This window comes from Gekko japonicus, unplaced genomic scaffold (genome assembly GCF_001447785.1).
Source record: "Gekko japonicus isolate JY-2015 unplaced genomic scaffold, Gekko_japonicus_V1.1 scaffold772, whole genome shotgun sequence".
In the NCBI taxonomy this organism is placed as follows: Eukaryota; Metazoa; Chordata; class Lepidosauria; order Squamata; family Gekkonidae; genus Gekko; species Gekko japonicus.
This window is the reverse complement of record NW_015177031.1, coordinates 433,288-454,921: the sequence shown is the minus strand read 5'-3', so window position 1 is coordinate 454,921 and position 21,634 is coordinate 433,288. Positions and strand designations below refer to the sequence as shown.

Below are 21,634 nucleotides of genomic sequence, written 5' to 3'. Positions count from 1 at the left end.
GCTCTCTTACTCCAGGAGAATGTACAGAGCAGCATGCTTAGGGGGAAAGATCACTGAACAGCAAGTAGCCTAGGCCACTACAGAAGAAGAAGATACCAGGCACCAACAAAGCGTTTCATGTTGCCAAACCTTTGGAGAAACAGGGTTTTAGCTGCTCGGCAACACAGCCAACAGTATGTTGAAAAGGATCCAAAACCAAACGTGTAACACAGACAAAATTTATTTTTTAAATTTCATGAGCTTAAAAGCTAATTTTATTTATAATTTTCAAATATTTAGTGCTGGAATGCTAAGAAAAGAATCACAGTCTATTGCTCTGCTAGTTTTTCAGGTCTAGTAAATAGGTTTGTGGCGGTCATTGTGCTAATATATAAAAAAGGAAGATACCCTGAGAAAACTCTCCCTTTCATCCCACATCCTGTTATTCAGTGAAAATACGTGCAGAGCAGTCCTAAATATGTTTACTCAGAAACAAGATTTCCTGTGAGTTCAGTAAGTGTACTCAAGACTGCAGCTTTCTTTTCAAAACCCTGAACATGTAAAAATGTCTCTTCATTGTACACAGATAACAGAATTGTTTCAGGATACTTTGATGTACATTACAGGATCATCCTGACTGACACAGGTGCAGAGATAATGCAGCATTAACATTTCTTTATAAAATACCTTTCTCAGCTATTTAAGAAAAAACAAAATCTAACAGAGCTGGAAAGATCTTGTAAAAATAAGTAGAGAGAAAAATATACAGCATGCAAACTTTAAACACACAAAACCATGGTTATTTGTTTCAAATCTTCCCCTGCAAAATAATATAGATTTGGTTTCCTTCAGCTCTACACTGTAAACATATAATGGTAACGTACTTAGGTAACGTACTTAGGAGTAAATGTTCCTTCTCACACTTGGCAGCGGTATTAGTAAAAAAAAAAAGTGAGACAAAAATAGTAAGATCAAGTGGGTGTCACAGTCTTTCTTGCTGGCCCAGCTCCCTTGATTGCTTCTGCAAAGGGACAGTTTCCCATACAGCTCTGATTGCTGCTGCATATGTAAAGACATGTGAAAATGGAACAGGTGAAGTTTCTGCAGTGCCTGAACCAGGCCAATAAAAGCGTAATCAAATAAATGGGCAGGCACCTGTCAGGAGCGCAGGAGCAAGGCCAGAGGGAAAAGACAACAACCCCAACTTTTGTCAATGTCTGGTTCAAAATTATATTTAATTTATGGATTTAAAATGTAGCAATTGCTGCACAGTCACAAACAAATTAGCAGCTTGTGGCAGTTGGTGACGGTGTGGTGCCAAGAAGATACTGAAGCAATGAATAAATCTGGCAGCTTTTGCATTTTGCATTTTTGGCTTAATTTATTTATACCCCACCTTTCTCCCCAGTGGGGACCCAAAGTGGCTTACATCATTCTCTCCTCCATTTCATCCTTTGAGGCAGGTCAGGCCAAGAGAGCCTAAGGTCACCCAGCAAGCTTCCACAATACAGGGAGGATTTGAACCCAGGTCTCCCAGATCCTACTCCAACACTCTTACCCACCACACGACAGTGGCTCTTTTGTTTGTTTGTTCGTTTTTGCATTTTTGTGAAATTATTTTCAAACATCGGTCTTTTGCCTAATCAAACTTGATCTGACAATATTGATGAGAATCATTAATGAGAAAGTAAGTGAAGCCTTCACTTTCCATTAAAGTACAGTTATATAAAAATAACAAACAATGTTACAATGAAATAATTTGTTTTCTATTCAATTAGCTTGGGGCTTTTTTGGCAATTCTTTTTAGACTTACACACCTAGAGAAATACTGTTTCCCAATAATACCTTGATTAAAAAGGCACATTCTTAACATTTCAGCAGTTTCTTCAAGTCAGTTTTGTGTTTGGGTGTGAAGGTTAGATTGTGCTTTTTACATTTGTAACCAATTCTTCACCCCCACTCCCCCATTTTAAAAAATCCTCAAAAGTGACTCAGGTGCATAACTTCTCCCCAAATATTCTCTTAATCTTCAAGGATTTGTTTTGCTAAAGTAGAACTATATAGCTTTGTGGGTGGAACTACAGAACTGTAAGTAGATACACACATTGGCATATGTACAGACACACACAAAAGTAGTCCTTCTGTAACAGCATCTAGAGGTGCTGTCTACTCGCTGTGGAGTTTACTTGCAGCAGTTGAATCTAGAGGGTTTTTTGTCAAGGGGAGGGGGGGAGAATTGTCTTGAAGATTATGTGAACCAACTAAATTACTAGTTGTATTCTGAGTACCCAGTCCCTTTCCTCACTGGCTGGTTCAGATTTAATTCACTTCCAGACGAGATGATTGGCAGTTTGTTCTCCATGTGGTAGCGAATCAGGTGACCAACGCTGTCAAATGTGTGGTCTTTAGTTCGCACCTAGAAAAGGGAGCAAAATAAATTGGTAAAGCCCTTGTTTCTTGGCGATATAAACTGTCCTTTTTTGAGCAAGCTCAATTGGCTGAGTCCTTGTGATGAGATTGCTAACAGGGAGGGGGGGGGGGGGGGGGAGATGTCCCAGAGGTTAAATGTGCAGAAATGGGCAGGTGACGTTTTTCATGGCCTGATAATTGCTGCAGGTCGAACTGATATTAAAGTGACACGTAGAAGGACCAGTTTAAAAGCTGGCAATCATAGAAGAGCTGCGCAACACAGTTGTATAAAAAGCAACCAGAGAATAATAATAGGGACACTTATTCCTGGGACTTTTATTATTCCTGGGACTTTTCAGAATCTAGCTCCCTCTCCAAAGCCGAGTTCAACTGCACTTTCCAGAGATCCTCAGCATGAATACAAATCCAAAGTATAAATAACAAAATCTACAGTTGACAATTAGCATTTACTTGTATAGGGGTCAAGACTCTGTGCATTGAAGTAAGACTCCCCACTTAGCTGAGCAGAAGGACTCTGGGTGCAGCCTGCTGCAGTAAGGGGGCTTTTCTGTACAAGGTTTTGCTGTCGCTCCTGGCCTCTTACTGCTTTGGTTTATTCCCCAATTCCCACATGCATTTTTGTGTCTTTAGTTTTCACATCTCTTGTTGTTGTTCTCTGGTTCTTTCTTGGGTCATTTGAAACCACTTTTGCCCCAATCCCTTTTCTGGAACCCAATTTTGAATTGGCTTTTTCCTCGTGCGTAATGTTTCTGTCGGTTTATTTGTCCCACCCACTTCCAGCCCACTTTTCAAGGACTGGACTGTTGGTGGAACATGCCTGCTCAGGGCTGCAGGCCCTGTTCCACCCTGCCTTCCGAGGTTTTCCCCGATATCCCTGGAGAGGCTTTTCTTTCTCCCTCTCTCTCTGTCTGGTAACGGACCACCACCACCTGTCCTTTGTAAGGGACTGCCCACTGGGAGGGTCAGGACTCCCAGCTTCCCTTCCAAGTTCTGAAGCCTTGCCTCTGTCTCTCTGGAGGAATAGCTTCTTGGCAACTGTCAGCCTCTCCACCTGCCCTGAAGCTAAGTGGTTCACTTTTTTAAAAAAATGGCTCTAAAATATCAATATATCAATGTAGTATTGTAATGATAGTTTAAGCAGGTTCTCTGAATTCCCAGTTTTCATTTTTTAAAGAAGTCAGTCTCTAGTTCCTCCCCTCACGGAGATAGGCCTTTTCCATTATATCTCAATGAGGGAAAGGGCTAGAGACTTACTTTTTTTTTTCAAACGAAAGCTGGGAATTCAGAGAACCTGCTTAAACTCTTCTTACAACACTACATCAATATATCAATATTTTAGGGCCTTTAAAAAAAATAAGGGCGGGTGCTCTGATACCACCAATGACGACAGATCTCTTCCTTGAAAATCTTCATTTAAGGCACATGTGGGAGAAAAATCAACTGACTCTACAACTGTGAAAATGCATAGGGAGGGCAGATGTCCAGAACAACCATGCCCAAACCAAATCCAATGCTTGTGGATCGACTGCCAAGAAAATCGGGAGCAAGTCTAGAGCATGCAGAAAAGGTTCTGTACTTTGTGGAACTTCCCTCTGGGAAACATAACTATTACTTGTGCACACTAGGGGGTGCTGTGGCTACACAATTTGAGCCTTGGAAGTCCAAATTCGGGGGGGGGGGAGGTAGGCCAGTTCCTTCCTAAAGGAACTTGGTCCATATGACACCAAGAGTTTTAACTTCTAAAATTACATTTGCTGGAGCCCAAGCCATCTGGAGTTCATAGCCGCCAGAACAAAAATTCTGGTCCTTTTGCTTCCAAGCAGGTATTCCTACCTTCCCTTCAGGATCCACCAGCAACAGATGTTTTGGTTGGCCTCTTTGCAATCCACTCAGAACATACTGGCCTGGTGATGTCGCACTTTCTCGCACCAAAAAATCCCCATCGTTCACTAAGAGGCTCTCTGCAGCTTTCCTGGTTAACATCCCATGGTAGCACTCTTCATTCCACAGCTGTTGCTTTATGCCTACGACACCTCCAACAGCAGCCATATTGCAGGAAAGATTCTGCTCAAGTGCTTCCAAGGATTCTGCAATTAAAGAAAATATGCAGAATTATGGTACCTCAAACCAGCTTTGCTAATATGAGCTAAACAATGGAGTTCAGTCATTGTCTCTCCCCCCCCCCAATCACAACGGCCCACTGATGTGTGTTATATTTACAAAGCAAGCACATATGCACAAGATCACTAACAAATTACAGCACAGTTAATCTGTGTTTAAGTATTGTGCAATACTGCTGAAGGACAGAGGCATCTCTCTGGTTCAGATCAAGATCCACCTCTTCCAACCATGGTTCAAGTATCACAGCAACCACCAGACACTACATGGTTGTGATCTACCAGAAACTGACTAGTGTCTTTTATGTTACTAGGTATACCACAGTATTGCTACCTGAGCTGATACTGGCTTTACAAGTCAGTTTGAGGAGGAGAAAACGATACAGAGGGTAAAGCTTCAGTTGCCTCTGCCCAAGTGGTAAGATGAAAAGAGCCCGTGAGACTCTGGGAGCCACAAAACTCCAGAACGCCTGATTCATCGAATCATAAAGTTGGAAGGGACCTCCAGGGTCATCTAGTCGAACCCCCTGCACAATGCAGGACATTCACAAATACCTTCCCCCCACCCCCCCAGTGACTGCCCAGAAGATGACCCCCCCCCAAAAAAAAAACAGGATCCCCAGCCAACCTGGCCTGGAGAAAAACTGCTTCCTGATCCCAAAGTGGCAATCAGCATCTCCCTGGGCGTTTCCTTGTGCCTTTGCTTGACAAATGTGGGGACTCCACAATGTGAAGATTGGTCCTAGTAAGCTATTGGACAAAAATATAGGATTCTTGGGGCACCTTAAAAACTAACCAGTTTTTATCCGAGCACAGACTTTCACAGAATACAGGCCACTTGATCCGATGTTAACACATTTATGTTAATGTTATTATATTTATTTATTTATTTAAACATTTTTACCCCGCCCTCCCCGCAAGCGGGCTCAGGGCGGCTTACAGGGGCATGAGCCCATACATAAAACCAATACAATCCTATAAAATCATAAAATTAAAACCAATACAAAAACCACTACATACTAATAACAACAAAGTGCTTTTTAACAATAAAGTGCTTTTTCTTCCAAGATGGTCAAAGTTGTTCATCCTTAAGATCATCCAAATCAGTCAGCTACTCTTGCTGCCGCATATGTCATCCTGTCGCCGTGGTATCAAGGACACTCCCAATCTTGATGGTCTTCCACCGTTGGTGGTGGTGGTAAGGCGGCGGCCCCTACATAAACGCCTGGTGGAAGAGCTCCGTCTTGCAGGCCCTGCGGAACTGCATACAGGGCCCTGATCTCTTCCGGGAGCTCATTCCACCAGGTAGGGCCCGCCACTGAGAAAGATCTTGTCCTCATTGCAGCATAATGCACCTCCCGGGGCCCCGGAACCACCAAACGGTTCTGGGTCCCCGACCGAAGTGCTCTTGGGGGTATATACGGGGAAAGGCGGTCCCTCAGGTAGGTCGGACCCAGGCCATATAGGGCTTTAAAGGTGAGTACCAGCACTTTGAAGCGGACTCGGTATGCTATTGGCAGCCAGTGCAGAGTCCTCAACCCAGGCTTGATGTGCTCCCACCTGGGGAGGCCCATCAGCAGCCTAGCTGCCGCATTCTGCACCAGCTGCAGCCTCCGGATCAGCGACAAAGGCAGCCCCATGTAGAGAGCGTTACAGTAGTCTAGCCTTGAGGTGACCGTCGCATGGATCACTGTAGCCAGGTCTTCACGGGCGAGGAAGGGAGCCAACTGCCGTGCCCGCCTCAGATGGTAAGAAGCAGACCTGGCAGTGGCTGCTACCTGGGCCTCCATTGTTAAGGAGGAGTCCAGGAGCACTCCCAAACTCCTAACCTCCGATACAGGCACCAGAGGCACCCCATCGAAGGTCGGGAGAGGGAGCCCCAACCCCAAACCGTTCCGACTCAGGCCCAGGACCTCCGTCTTCGCTGGGTTTAGTTTCAACCGGCTCAGCCTGAGCCACTCAGCCACAGCCTGTAATCCCTGGTACAGATCTTCAGGGTCGGAGCCTGACTGGCCGCCCAACATCAGATAGAGCTGGGTGTCATCTGCATACTGATGACAACCCAGCCCATACCTCCTGGCAATCTGGGCAAGAGGGCGCATATAGATGTTAAAGAGCATCGGGGAAAGTACTGCCCCCTGAGGGACTCCACATTCAAGTGGGTGCCTCTGGGACCGTTGTTCCCCGATTACCACTCTCTGTCCCCGACCTTGGAGAAAAGAGGCAAGCCATTGAAGGGCGAGCCCCTGAATCCCCACATCGGCGAGGCGGTGGGTCAGCAACTGGTGGTCGACCACATCGAACGCTGCCGACAGATCCAACAACACCAGTGCCGCCACACCACCTCGATCCAGATGCCTCCGGAGGTCGTCAGTAAGGGCAACCAGCACCGTCTCCGTCCCATAACCAGGGCGAAAGCCGGACTGAAATGGATCCAGGATAGAAGCGTCATCCAGGAAGCCCTGTAGCTGTGTCGCCACCGCCCTCTCAATCAATTTGCCCAAATAGGGCAAATTGGACACCGGCCGATAGTTGACCAATTCGGTCGGGTCTAAGGTTGGTTTTTTCAGGAGAGGGCGGACCATCGCTTCCTTGAGTGCTGTAGGGAACCGTCCCTCCTCAAGGGACTTGTTGATAATTTCCCGTGCAGCACCTCGAAACCCCTCGTGGCCCGCCTTAATGAGCCAGGAAGGGCACGGATCCAAAGAGCACGTGGTTGGGCGCACAGTCACGAGCAACCTGTCAACTTCTTCCAGGCTGAGCGGGTCAAAACATTCTAAACCCAGCGGAGACGTGCAAGGGGCCTCAAGTTCACTCACTGTTTCAACTGTGGCGGGGAGGGCACGGCGGAGCACCGAGACTTTGTCCGCAAAATAGCTCGCAAACGCCTCACAGCCAATAGCCAATTCCCTACTATTTTGCCTGCCCTGTGGCAGAGTTGTTAAAGACCGAATTGTTCTAAATAATTGGGCTGGGCGAGAGCTAGCGGACGCAATCGCGGCTGCATAGAATTCCTTCTTAGCAGCTTTGACCGCCATCTCATAGGCTTTCATAAGCGTCCTGAAGGATGTTCTCGATGCTTCGTCACGAGCTCGCCGCCACCGTCTCTCTAGCCGTCTAAGCTCCCGCTTCATAAGTCGGAGCCCCTGGGTATACCAAGGGGCCAACCTAGTGCGGGGGCGCAGAGGGCGCCGAGGAGCGATCTCATCGATGGCTGCAGAGAGCCGGCCATGCCAGTCCCCCACAAGCTCATCTAATGAACCGCCAGGGGGTATCGGATCCCGCAGGGCCAGCTGAAGCCGTACATGGTCCATTTGGCTCCGCGGGCGAGCTAAAAATTGCTCGCCGCCTAAACAGGGTCGGGGTGGGATGTTCAGACGGGCCTTCAGGGAATAGTGGTCCGACCATGGTACTGCCGTGGCAGTAATCCGGTCCACTGTAATCCCCGCAGCGAAGATCAAATCGAGCGTGTGTCCGGCCTGGTGCGTGGGGACCGATACACATTGGGAGAGCCCCAGTGCCTCCATGGACGCCACTAGGTCCGTAGCCCGGCCGGAGGCCGCGTCATCAGCATGGACGTTGAAATCACCCAGGATCAGAAGCCTCGGGCGCTCCAACGCCCAGCCGGACACGGCCTCCAGCAGGGACGGCAGGCTGCTGGCCGGCGCGTTAGGCGGTCGGTACACTAGCCACACAGCCAAGTTCTCCTCAGTCTCCAGCACCAGGCCGACACACTCTATGCCCACGATCTCCGGTGAGGGGAGGGCCCTGAAGGAGTAAGCCTCCCGAACGAACAACGCCCCCCCCCCCCCCCGCCCCTTAGTCCGTGATTGGTGCGTGACCGAGAACCCAGGCGGGGCAAGTTGGGAGAGTGCTACTGTCTTCCCATCCCGCAACCAGGTCTCAGTAATGCACGCCAGGTCCGCTTGCTGTTCCATGACGAAGTCCCGAAGGACTATCGTCTTGTTGTTAATGGACCTGGTGTTGCAAAACACCAATGACGGAGAGGGGTTCATCTTCCGAGTCCCCCTGCTGACCTCCCTTGGGATGGGTCGTAGGTTGGAAGGGCACCGAGCCATCCTCTTTCTCAGGGCCCTTCCCTTGAAGTTCTGCCTAGACCCACCGCTAAACTTTCCCCTCCCCAAGAGCACCGGAATCTGCTGCGCCGGCATTGCTATACCCGCCGGTCACCACGACAGCAAACTTCCACGCCAGATAGCTCCACCAGCCAAGTGAAACGTTGCAGCATAAATCAGTTCAAATTGCTTCCAGAAACCAGCAGCTCTTCGTTCTATCCCACTCCACCAACCTGTAGTGCAAAATAACTAGCTCAATGGCTCTCTAATGCACAGGATAAGTACTCTACCCTAACCTGCTAGGTTCAAACCCTCCTCCCCTCTCTATTTACTCTACAAGGACATTACTATCATCCGCACCATTCCTAGAATGGAGTTAATCTATTTTATTGCCCCATACACCTCACTCACAGAGTGATTTTCAGCTCAGTTAGCAATAACTAATCACAGTTCATTAATTAACAGACATAGTATCAATAATATTAGACAAAGTAATACATCCCATCAAAATCCAACTAAAACCTAGCAATAAACCCTCCCTTCACTACTGGCACTAGACTCATGCACATACACTTAACACTACCCGAGCTGCTAGTTTGGCCGCATTTAGTACAGATGTTCCTCCAGCATCAACGTTCCAGATGCACCAGGCGGCTCCTTGTCCCAGCGGTCCAAGACGGTGGTGGGGGGGGAGATTCTTCAATCTTCGCCCTCTCTCACAGGGCCTTTCTGTTTGATGTTCTTCCCCGTCGCCCTCTCTCACAGGGCCCTCCTCCCTACCCTCCTCCGTCGTCGTACACACCATGGATCTAGCCGCGTCACCGTCGTTCCACTCGCCCCCTCTCACTGGGCCCCTCCAACCGGTGCTCTTCTGCTGCCTCACACGACGTGGGTCAAGTCTCACTTCCGTCCCTTCAGGGGGCTCAGTAGGTCCCCCCACCAGACTACGTCGGGAGCGGCGGCATTCCCCGCCCCCCCTTATATTATAAACAGATGTCTTGGGGAACATGCAAGGTTCCCCCCCCCCCAGTATAAGTGTTCATGGACGATTTTTTAATTTATTTTGTTTTCCCCCTGCATCATTCTGTTCTCCTCCATTTTATCATCACAACAACCCCGAGAGGGAAGTTAGGGTGAGAGTGTGTGACTGGCCCAAAGTCACCCAGTGAGTTTCCATGGCAGAGTGGGGATTTAAACCTGGAGTCTCCCAGATCCTAGTCTAACACTTTAACCACCAGACCACACTAGAGCCCGCTTTGTCATATGTGTGCATCTGACCCATATGAATGGGTCAGATGCACACATATGTGCATACGGATGAAATACGGGCTCTAGTCCACAGAAGCTTATTCTGGAACACGTAAATTCTTCTTAAGTCTTTAAGGTGCCCCAAGAGGACACTATATTTTTGCAAGCAGTTACACCTACACCATGGTCAATTACCAACGATTGTCACCTGTACTATTCTTAAAGGTAAAGGTAAAAGTTTCCCTTGCTCGAAAGCCAGTCGAATCTGACTCTAGAGGGCGGTGCTCATCTCTGTTTCCAAGCCAAAGAGCCCGCACTGTCCAAAGACTTCTCCGTGGTCATGTGGCCGGCATGACTAAATGCCGAGGCGCACGGAACGCTGCTACCTTCCCACCAAAGTGGTACCTATTTATCTACTTGCAATTTCTTGCTTTCAAACTGCTAGGTTGGCAGGAGCTGGGGCCACTCCGTCACGTGGCACTCGGGCCTCGAACTGCCGAACTACAGACCTTCCAGTCTGCAGCTCGGTATCTTAACCTCTGAGCCACTGCTCACCATTCCCTGTTTTTATTATTCCTAACCTTGGCAATGCACGGCTTGAGTCTCAAAGCTAGAACTAGCCTAGTTTTTTAAAGCTCTGAATTATTTGACAGGGATTTATCAAATGTCATTCAAAGCGCTGAAGAATACACTGAGTAAGGATATGGACATACTGGAATAATGCAGTGGACTTCCACAGGTTGGTACCGATGTTAAGTTTCTGGTAGCGCAGGGTGTGGCTGGCAAATTCTGAGTATTGATGTATCGAGGATCATCAAAAAGGTCTACTTTGCTTGCATTTTTCAGCAATGATGGAGCGTCTTTATTGGCCACTTGCCGTTGTTCACCACCAATATCTGCAGTTAAGAGCAACAGAGAAATGTTCCCTCCATTTTACAAGAAAATTACAGTCAAAACTAAAACACTGACCATCCTTCCCCCCCAAAAAAACCCCAACCACATTAAGAGCAAATGTGCCAAATTATCTAATACTTTCTGCACTTATAAAAGGTATGATTTCTAGAACTCAGGCACCTAGGCATGACTCAAGGGCGAGATGATATATAACTTTCTTGATTGGGAACATCTGCCCATAAACAAGCTTGCCCCTCTTGATCAGTGACCAGTATAGGAAGAGAGCACTGGAGCTCTATTCTCTCTTTGTCTTGTTGGTGATCCAACAGGTAGAAAACCTCCAGCATCATTCATAGCTGGAAGGCTGAACCAACTAACTTTATTGCTAAAAGTGCATTACTTTTCAGCAGCATTTATTTCCGCTGCCCCAGCTAATGACGACTAAGCAGTAGGTTTCTCCTTGCTGGAACACCAGATTAATTAAAGCTATTTCTTTCTATATTGAACAAGTGAGGAGGTAGGTTTGACTACAGGCAAAATGCAGCTGGAGATCAAACAATCCTTCTTCAAGGGTCTACTATCTGAACTAAACTCTTAGGAATACATAGAGTACTTACCTACAGCCTTGAACCCCTCTGTGCAGTTTTCATAAATATTTGTGGATTTAGGACTCATGGTCTGAAAGAAACACAAGTTTATCACAAAAGGTGTTTATTATGTCCAGGCAGATCAACTCGTTTGGCCCAAACATTTCTGGGCAAATGAAAAAAAATCAACTGAATAAGTTTTTATAACAAAAAATTATTTATCCTCCATGCTCTGTTTATGGCAATAAAATCCAGATTATGCAAATTCAAATTCAGCAAGGATTATGAACAATTTGTTTATTTTGCATAACATATTTTAGCTTCTTAGAATGGGAAACATGAAGTGAGAAAGCTGAGGACAGACAATTTATAGTAGCAAGTCTATCCCTTTCCAATGCAGAGATATAAGGGGAAAGGCACATCTCCACAGTGGAAAAGGCCAGAGACTTAATTTAAAAAAAATTAAAACTGGGAATTCAGAGAACCCGGTACACGTGTTGGTATAGCGAGATAGTGATATAGTGATATTCTAGTGCTGATTTTTCTTTGAATTGCAAAAACCCTGCTGGCTCAGGGGCTGCTAAGAGACTACAGAAGGCATAGTGCTAAGGCACCTCATTTGCACACATACTTACTGAACTGTATTGCTGTTCACAGTGTGTGGGGCAGTTTGCATCTGTGGGGACCTTCAGCCTGATGTCCAACAGCCCCCCTGCAGGAGGCTCGTTCCCTGAGATTTCATTATAGTATTCGTGATCCTCTTTGTCCTGAATGTTCCACGTTGATCCGCCTGGATTCACCACCTCACTGTACAGAACCAAACAACATATGGATGGAATACATTTCACAGGGGGGGAAAGAGATAAGCTTGTTTCATTTGACATTAAATTCAGTGACAATGTCACTGGGTAGAAAGCCAGCAATAGAAACAGGAGGCTTGCAGAGCACAGGGTTGCCAACCCTCAGGAGAGACCTGGAGTTATCCTGGAATTACAGGTGACCTCCAGACTACAGAGATCAGTTTCCCAGGAGGAAGGGGCAGCTTCAGAGGATGGACTGAATGGCATCTCCCTTTCAGACTCTACCCTCCCCAGGCTCCATCCCCAAATTTCCAGGAATTTTCCAACCTGGAGTTGGCAGCTCTAGGTAGCTGGAGCGCCATGAACAAGTTGCAAGAATTTTGGGAAAACAAAGTCTGACTTCATGAAGTCCACCCCAGGCCTAGTTGACCAGATGTCTGCAGTGAGTTCCATCCATGGTGAAGGCATTTGCAGCCCTGATTTGCCCTGCCAGGGGAATTTACATCCATCAGCTCACATGAGTTTATTGAGCTCCCTTTTGTTTTTGGAATTTGTTTCTTTCTCCCTAAAATCAGACACAAGGCCCCACCCAACCCAATTTAGATGGGGACTTTGGTATACAAAAGGACCAGTGTTTAAAACTGCCCTACCATCACTTTCCTGATCTGAAATAGCTGTGGTGAGACACTATTTGCCCATATTGGCATAGGTTCCTGTATGGAACAGTGGAACAGTCTGCCTCGGGAGGTGGTGGATGCTCCTTCGCTGGACGTTTTCAAGCAGAGGCTGGACGACCATCTTTTGGGGATGTTGTAGGTATGTAGGGCTATTTTTCGGCTATGCTTCTGCAGAGTGCAGGGGGTTAGACTAGATGACCTGCAAGATCCCTTTCAACTCTAACGTTCTATTATTCTATGTCTACCCTAACAAGGCAACTAGCAGCTGTTTCAGAGTGGGAAAATGAAGTGGGGGGGGCTTAACCCCCTTTCCCTTGTGCTATGATTGTGATCCAAATCAGGACCTCACACAACTAATTTTTAGAGGGGGGGGGGAACCTGCTAGAAGCTCCATTTGCGAAACTCCTAGCATCCTGTCTGCTTATGCCAGGTCTGTACTATGTTCATAGCACATTTATATGAGCTCCTGGGACCTCTTATGCTTGCTGCATACATCTGCACACGATGACCCATCACAGAAAATTAAAGATCTGTGTGCCAGGTAGACAGCACTGAGAAACAAGTGAAATGAAACACGTAGCTAAAAAGGAATGCCTTGGGAAGCCATTTATCTGCTCCTGTGGGGCTGAGAGAATATTTAAAGAACATCTTTACAGTCTGGAATCTAAACATGGGGAAAAGTTAATGGATTCCTGAAGAGAATTAGGGTTGCCAATTCGAGTCTGGGAAATTCCTGGTGATTTGGGTGTGGAGCCGGGGGGGGGGGGGTCCAGGAGGGTACGGTGCCATAGAGTTCAACCTCCAAAGCAGCCATTTTCTCCAGAGGAACTAATCTCTATGGTCTATACTTGAATTTCAGATCACTGTGGCTCTCTGCCCATCCTACATAATAAAAGAGATGCCAATGCTTATGGGGAAACAGCTTTGTTCTAATGCCCACTGGGTGGAAGAGGAGACACCCCTTTCCTAAGCAGCCAGGGAATGGGTGTGTGAAAAGAAAAATTAATATTTTAGTTTCTGTCTGGAGACAGAATGTGGGCGGGTGGATTTACTGCCCTTTAGGACTGCCTCTTAGCCTCCACCCACCCACCCGCCTGTCAGTTGATTGACAAAGACCCCATAAGTGCCCTTCTCCTTGTAAGGGAACCAAACCAGGCAAGCAAAACCTCTTGTGCTCAGAGAAATGGGGTGTGCTTGGGAAGTCTGGGCCATGGCTGTTCTCAGCTCTGGCAGCCAGGGAGGAGTCGAGTTGGGACCAGGGCTCATTTCCTGCGGGAGCGCACAGGAGCGGAGCTCCGGCAGTAAGGAGTCCAGTGGCACCTTTAAGACCAAGTTTTATTCAGGTACAAGCCCTCCCTCCTCTGTGAGGGCAGATCTGCACGTTCCTCCCCCCCCATAGCTAGCAATCCACAACAGTCCAGTGGCACCTTTAAGGCCAAGTTTTATTCAGGTACAAGCCCTCCCTCCTCTGTGAGGGCAGATCTGCACGTTCCTCCCCCCCCATAGCTAGCAATCCACAACAGTCCAGTGGCACCTTTAAGGCCAAGTTTTATTCAGGTACAAGCCCTCCCTCCTCTGTGAGGGCAGATCTGCACGTTCCTCCCCCCCCATAGCTAGCAATCCACAACAGTCCAGTGGCACCTTTAAGGCCAAGTTTTATTCAGGTACAAGCCCTCCCTCCTCTGTGAGGGCAGATCTGCACGTTCCTCCCCCCCCATAGCTAGCAATCCACAACAGTCCAGTGGCACCTTTAAGGCCAAGTTTTATTCAGGTACAAGCTCTCCCTCCTCTGCGAGGACAGATCTGCACGTTCCCCCCCAATAGCTAGCAATCCCAAACAGTCCAGTGGAGCCTGAGCGGTGGGTGTTGCCTTCTGACACACTTCCAGTGATGTCAGGGGGTGTGGCATATGCAAATAGGTTATGCTAATGAGTTATGCTAATGAGCTCCGGCACCACTTTTTCTACGAAATGACCCCTGGTTGGGACCCAGAATTGGATCCTGACAAGGCACATGCTCAGGAAAGTACTCTCCAATATTCCAACAGAACTTTGGAGCCTAGTTCCAGGGCTGAATGTTAACAGTCTCTGGATCAAATAATGCCTTCCCAATCAGTTTCTCCCGCCCTAGCACTTTGCTGCAGTTCTGACAGCAGAAAAATGTTTGTACTTCTCACTTGCAGCCTCTAAACCTGCAAAAAAGAAAAGCCTGGATTTCCCCCCCCCCCTCCCCATTTGCTGCATCTCCTCTGCGAAACAAAACAAAACAAAACCAGAAGCTCATCTTGAAATCTAGTTTCTTCATTCATAACAAGACTGTAATTCAATAAAAGGCCAGGAACAGGAAAGAGATACTGATCAAGCAGTCTGGTTATGGGATATTACTCAAGAATTTAATTAAGTGATTCATAGAAACCGGAGAGCGGGCAATGCATTTGCAGTCTTTGACAGAGGTCCTCCATCTGCTTGCTTCCACGTATGCAGCAATTTATTCATTTTATTTTATTTTTAAACATTTTTCTCTCACTCCATTTTTATTGAAACTACCAATGCAGCAGCTTGCAAAAGTTAAAAAAAATGCAAAAAATAAAAAAATAAAAAATACTAAATACAACTAAAGCCATTCATAAATTAAATAAAACTATGTTCAAGTACGGTCCTCTGCATCTCTAGTTAAACGGATCAGGAAGTAGGTGATGTGAAACCTGGAGAGATGCTGCCAGTCAGAGTAGGAAATACAGACCTTGACAAGCCAAAGGTCTGTCTCAGCAGAAGGCAGCTTGTGCGGGAGAGAATAAGATTTATGGGGGGAGGGTGTGTGGCTCAGTAGAAGAGCATCTGCTTGGCATGCAGAAGGTCCCAGGACCAATCCCCGGCATCTCCAGTTTTTTTAAAAAAGGATAAGACCCCTAGAGAGCCACTGCCAGTCACAGTAGACAATGGGTCTGACTCAGTACAAGACGGCTTTATGAATTCATCACATTATACCAAGGACGGCTGTGGTTCAGTGGCAGAGTATCTTGCCTTGCATGCAGAAGCCTCCATGTTCAATCTCCAGCATCTCCAGTTAGAAGAATCAGGTAGTAGGTGGTGGGAAAGGCCTGTACCCGAGACCCTAGAGGACCTCTTCCTGAGACCTTGAACAGCCACCATAAATTCATAGTAGACAACCATTTTAACATGCTCTCTTTAGCAGCGCTAACTGGTATAGTTAGGGGATTCACATGGGAGCAGAGGTTATGTCCCTGTGGACCTCAGCTGACAAATCGATTTTCTCGGTTTTCCTGTATGCTGAGTGAAGAGCTAAGATGCTATCTTCGCTTATGTCTGCCTTTCCAGCCCACTTGGTGGATTACCATCTGCTAAATTTCCTTTCAGGGTCTGACAAGAAAAATACAGAAAAGTGACGAAATTCATCTCATGGTCACTAAAACATCGTGACCAAGTCCCAAAACTACCCTGACTGATTGAGTTTGGAGGAGCAATCTATTCTCATAGTAGGCTTACTGGTATTTCAGCTAACTTTTAAAACCTACTGGTGCCATCCTTTTATTATGTAAACTTCTGATTCTGAATTGTATTTACTTGCCAACTGTATGTTACTGAATGTTTGCATTAGGTTCAGCCTGATTAAGTCCAATGAGTCATAGTGCTTTGGTGGTGGGAAGTGCCCTCAAGTTGCAGCCAACTTATGGCAACCTGTAGGGTTTTCAAGGCAAGAGCCATTCAGAGGTGGTTTGCTGCCACCTTCCTCTACATAGCAAACCTGGACTTCCTTGGTGGTCTCTCATCCAAATACTAACCAGGAGCAACCAGGAGCAACCCTGCTTAGCTTCCCTGCTTAGCTTCCAAGCTAGCTGGGGACATCCAGGTCAGGGCCACTGCGCTTTAGGGACTATTTTGCAGAGAATAAAACTGAGGCTGTTTGCAGAGTAAACCATACAGACAGAGATAGGCAAACGGCCTGACAATAGAAGGCAACATTGTATGTTCATAAAGCACAGATGAAAAAGGAAAAGTCCTGTAAGATGCCTCCTCCTCCCCCAATTTAAGGGTCTGCAAGTGCCTGAGAAAAACAGGAATGTTCTCAGCTCAAGAGCCAAGTGGACAGACATGGGTAGGGTTGCCAGCTCCAGGTTGGGGAATTCCTGGAGATTTGGGGGTGGAGTTTAGGGAGGGCGGGGTTTGAGAAGGGGAGGGACCTCAGCAGGGTGTAATGCTATAGAGTTCACTTTCCAGAGCACCCGTTTTCTCCTGGGGAACTGATCTCTGTCACCTGGAGATCAGTTGAAATCCCTGGAGATCTCCAGGTACCACCGGGAGGCTGGCAACCCTATAGACATGAGAGAATGGCTAGGGGAAAGAGACATGGCTGGGATTCTGAGAACAGCCAGCCAGCAGTTAAGGAAGCAGTATTTGCATTGCTTGCAAACTCCATGCTGACCTTTCATTGGAAGCAATCAAGGTCGACGGATTCTTCAAGTACTGTTTGAAGCGAAGTTCAAAGGCTTGCCCTATGGTATTGATGACTTCCTGGGCTACCCCGCTGGGACATTCCAATATATGGCATGCTAAAAAAGGGAGGAGAGGAAATGTTGGAAACAAAAGCATGGATTTTTATATATTGGACATTTTTATAGCCCAGCAATGAAAAGTGTGATAGCTCTACACACACACGCTGAATTGAACAGGAGTTACGATTCTGCCCCCTTTTTCTCTTAAAACTGAATTATGCCAATATGATTAGGAACTCATTAACTTTTACCAAATATAAAAGACTAAACAATTGACCTCTGTGTATTTTTCCCCATCTGTTCAATTTTATAATCATCATTTGTACCCTGTTCTCTCAAAGGTATTGATTGATGTGGCTTACCAATTTATTTAATTTTTAAGACAGTAAAAACGATATATGCAAACACACAATCTATAAAGAGCTCATTAAAATCCAAGTGCAAAACACTATAGATATCTTTCATGCCCCCCTTTAAGCCTGTCTAGATATCACCTAGGGTTGCCAACTCCAGGTGGTGGCTGGAGATCTCCTGGAATTACAACTGGACTCCAGGCAACAGAGATCGGTTACCTGGAGAAAAATGGCTGCTTCAAAGGATGGAGTCTATGAAATTATACTCTGCCGGGAATATTATAAGCCACTGTGTCCATTAGCCATAAAAGTGGGGTATAAATGTAGTAAATAAATACCCACTCCTGATTGAATTGAGAGTGAAAGAGAGGTGAAGAGGTGTGTGGCATTCAAACAGGGCTGTTATTATCTCTGTTTTAAACTGAATACCACAATCCTGTACACGTTCCCTTAGAAGTAAATCATAAGAAGAAAATCCTACTGGTTTCAATGGACCTTGCTTCCACGCAAGGGTTGTACTCAAATGCTACTAAGATTTTCAGGTTTTCCTTCTACAGCAATTATTTCATACACCCATCTGAACTGGTGTCAAAATTTTCTTTATCTGGAATCAACAGAAAATTTAGATTCCAGTGGGGCACATTTAAGACCCACAAAGGTTTATTCAAGGTATGAGGTTTCGTGTGCATGCACACTTTATCAAATACATTAGAATGGCAGGCAAGGTTTAAACCAACATGGTTGACCAACTGGATCTAGGAATCAACGGAACTATTCACAGTACTTTGGATATGAACGCGCCACTGATTTCTAGAGTTCCATTCTTATCTTTTCTAATGCTTTGCATACATCTCCTTGCATCTGCAGAGAACTGAGTTCAATTGTTATGGTAGTCTCTCTTTGCCAGTCATGTTTCCCAAATTTAGCCATCAGATGGCACTTCAGTACTACTCTGGTAAAGAAAGGTTTCTGTGGGCAAACTGCTTCAGACCCTTTGGATATTCTTGACTTCCCCCGTCTACTGCTAGCCTCAAATCTTCTTCACACAGAACACGTTTTTCTCATATACAGGTAGGAGAACACTATACATCCCATGTATCTCATTTTTTGTGAAAATCTGTGGCTTGGAACCTACAATATCGACGCTCACGTCCTCTACCACTTGCACTTCCACATATCAAGATTTTCCAAGAAGCCACTGCACATGCAGAAGTGGTAGCAGTAGAGGAATTGAGCTGAGCACCACAGCACATTAAAGCCTCCACATTGTGGCCAGAGAGAAGTGCCCAAAGAATGATGTCAAAGATTTCAAGCCTTCGTGTTTTGCCACATGTTCATGTTTTTGGAAGCTGCCCTACTTCAGCAGAACAAACAGTTGCAATGTTTTGTTCTAGGTTCTTTGGGCCAACTTAGATGTTATGGTGATTTCTGATCAAAAGCAGCCACAAGGAGACCCGTCCCTCTTCATTCCATAAGGACTGCAGCATCAACACATTTATGGATCTATGTGTCAGCAGCTGCCTCATTAGGCCAACCAAGAGCCACTGGTACCTGTGATGAAAAATCCATGTCCCACCCTCTAGATTAGCAATCACAACCAAAGAAGGTACAAATTTTCACCTTTTAAAAGGGGACCAAAATTTTCAGCCTAAGGCTACTGGCCCACTGTTTCCATGACAGGGCCAGTACTGTTCCTAGTATATATACACAATGCTTCCCAAAGAACAGCAGACATTACGGATTTTAACAGTTACAGTTTTACCCCTTCCTCTAAGCAGTTGTATGTTAGAGCCAGTTTTGGCAATCAGCTGGATTGAGTGATGAAGCTTCGAGCAGGACTTTATCACTTCAGACTGAAGATAGAATTTGGCATGTTTGAATGCTTCCCCTAGAGCAGGGGGGAACCCTTCTTGCATGTCGAAAACCTAGGACATCAAGTAGAAGGGTTTCCAACCTGGCCTTCTCCTTGACTTACTATTTTCATGGAGTGTTTCCATAGACAAACTCAAGCCTAAACACTCCTTCTTGCAGCCTCAAGTGCTAACAATCCTGGTCAAACATTACCACTTGATTCAGCTACATGTAGAAAGTGGGCATAAGTCTTGCCACAGTCTTTTGAGGCCGGTTAAGCAGAGAAACAGTTAACTGCCCAAGTGCACCCAAAGAGCTTCAGAGGTGAAGCAGGGATGTTATTATACATACAGCATTCTTGAAAATCATTGTACCTACCTCTTTGATTAACAGGATCTTTTGCAACATAGGCAACGTAGTCTGTTGTATCCTAAAACACACAAAACCACAAAATATGATCCATCTCTTTTACAGCAGACTCCCCCCCTCCTTTCCAGGAAAGCAGGTAGTGCCATCCCAAGCAGATAGTTTCAGAGGGTAGCCAAGTTGGTCACAATGGAAGAGCTAGAATCAAGTCCAGTAGCACCTTAGAGACCCAACAAGAGTTTCAGGAGAGTCAGTGTGGCGTAGTGGTTAGAATGTCAGACCAGGACCTGGGAGAACCGGGTTCGAATCCCCACTTCTGCCATGGAAGCTCACTGGGTGACCTTGGGCCAAGCACAGACTCTCAGCCTAACCTACTTCACAGGGTTGTTGTGAGGATAAAATGGAGGAGAGGAGAATGATGTGAGTTGCTTTGGGTCCCCATGAGGGAGAAAGGCAGGGTATAAATAAAGTAAACAAGTAAATATTCTTTCAAGAGTTAAGGTTCCATCTCCGGCAACTCCAGTTAAAAGGATCTGGCAGCAGGTGATGTGAAGGACCCCTTGTCTGAGACCGGGGGAGCCACTGCCAGTCTGAGTAGACGATACTGACTTTGATGGACTGAGGGTCTGATTGAGCATGAGGCTCCTTCATAGGTTCATATCAGCTTTGACTCTGGAAAGCTTCTATCCCGAATATCTTGTTGCTCTCTCACTGTTTCTCTGCTTAACTGGACTCAGCTCTAACTGTCCTGTGCAGTCTCACACCTTCCTAAGCCTTTTAAGTCACAAGGAAAGGTGGGGTATAAACATTTAAATTAATAAATGAACTGAAAGTTTAGAAGGGTGTGATTCTGTTACGTGTCCAGTAACAGCGAGCACAACAACAACAAGCACGATGTCACTAATAGAAGAGGATGTCTTTAACTTGATAAATAGATTCATGCAATGGATAAACTATTTTGCATTCCAGAAAGGTTAAGCAAACATGTCCTTAACGGATATGCAGACATCTTCAAGTGAAAGAAACGTAGAATTTTTGTTTGTTTATTTAAAACATTGTTATGCTGCCTTTTTTTACCCAACGAAGGGTCCCCAAGGTGGCGAACAATGAAAACCTTGAAAGCAAACTTTAAAAATACATATTCTAAAAACAACAAAAACAACAACAATTATACGTACGTACACACACACACACACACAAATAGGAAGTGAGGAAATGCTGGGGCCGTTTTGAACATCAGCCCTCCCATCCCTGTGTCTTCACTGCTCTTGCAAAGTCCTCCCAAAGCCAAAGCACAGGTGGAGGGCAGGATTAATATCCAGATGGCTGGTGCTGAGCTCCCACACAAGCCATATGGAAGAGTGTTGCATAGCAGCAGGCAGGGCCGGCCCGAGAGTTTTTTGCACCCTAGGCAGGGCTACCTTCTAGCGCCCCCCCCGCTGCGCACCCAAGTACGCGGTTGCCAACCTCCAGGCGGGGCCTGAAGAGACGGAAGCCCTCCTCCTTGGGACCGCCCCCTCCGCCCACCTGGCTGCCTGCCCTGCTCCTCCAGTGCACTCCAAGCTGCGAACCCCTGACTTGGCGTGCAGGCGCCCGCGCGGGCTTCTCCCAGCTTCTCCGGGGGGGGGGGGACAGCAACCTTAATTGTGTGTGGGGAGGGGCCACGCTTCTCCCTTTAGTGGTGGGGGGGAAACCAGCGACCTTCCTTGTGTGTGTGTGGCGGCCACCAGGAACCGCCACACC

General features: G+C 46.5%; 1 protein-coding gene across 1 annotated transcript in view; it reads right to left on the bottom strand.

The window, feature by feature from the left end:
- Positions 1–1,975: 1,975 nt before the first annotated feature.
- The window catches only part of SHC4 (SHC (Src homology 2 domain containing) family member 4), a 65,478-nt gene continuing 45,819 nt past the window's right edge, over positions 1,976–21,634 (bottom strand). The window contains exons 6-12 of the mRNA XM_015427918.1: positions 19,904–19,955; positions 17,252–17,378; positions 11,967–12,138; positions 11,362–11,422; positions 10,564–10,746; positions 4,243–4,496; positions 1,976–2,395 (exon numbers count right to left, since the gene is read on the bottom strand). Coding sequence (XP_015283404.1) covers positions 2,249–2,395; positions 4,243–4,496; positions 10,564–10,746; positions 11,362–11,422; positions 11,967–12,138; positions 17,252–17,378; positions 19,904–19,955 — 996 coding nt within the window. The 3' untranslated portion in view covers positions 1,976–2,248. The remainder of the gene's footprint in view (positions 2,396–4,242; positions 4,497–10,563; positions 10,747–11,361; positions 11,423–11,966; positions 12,139–17,251; positions 17,379–19,903; positions 19,956–21,634) is intronic.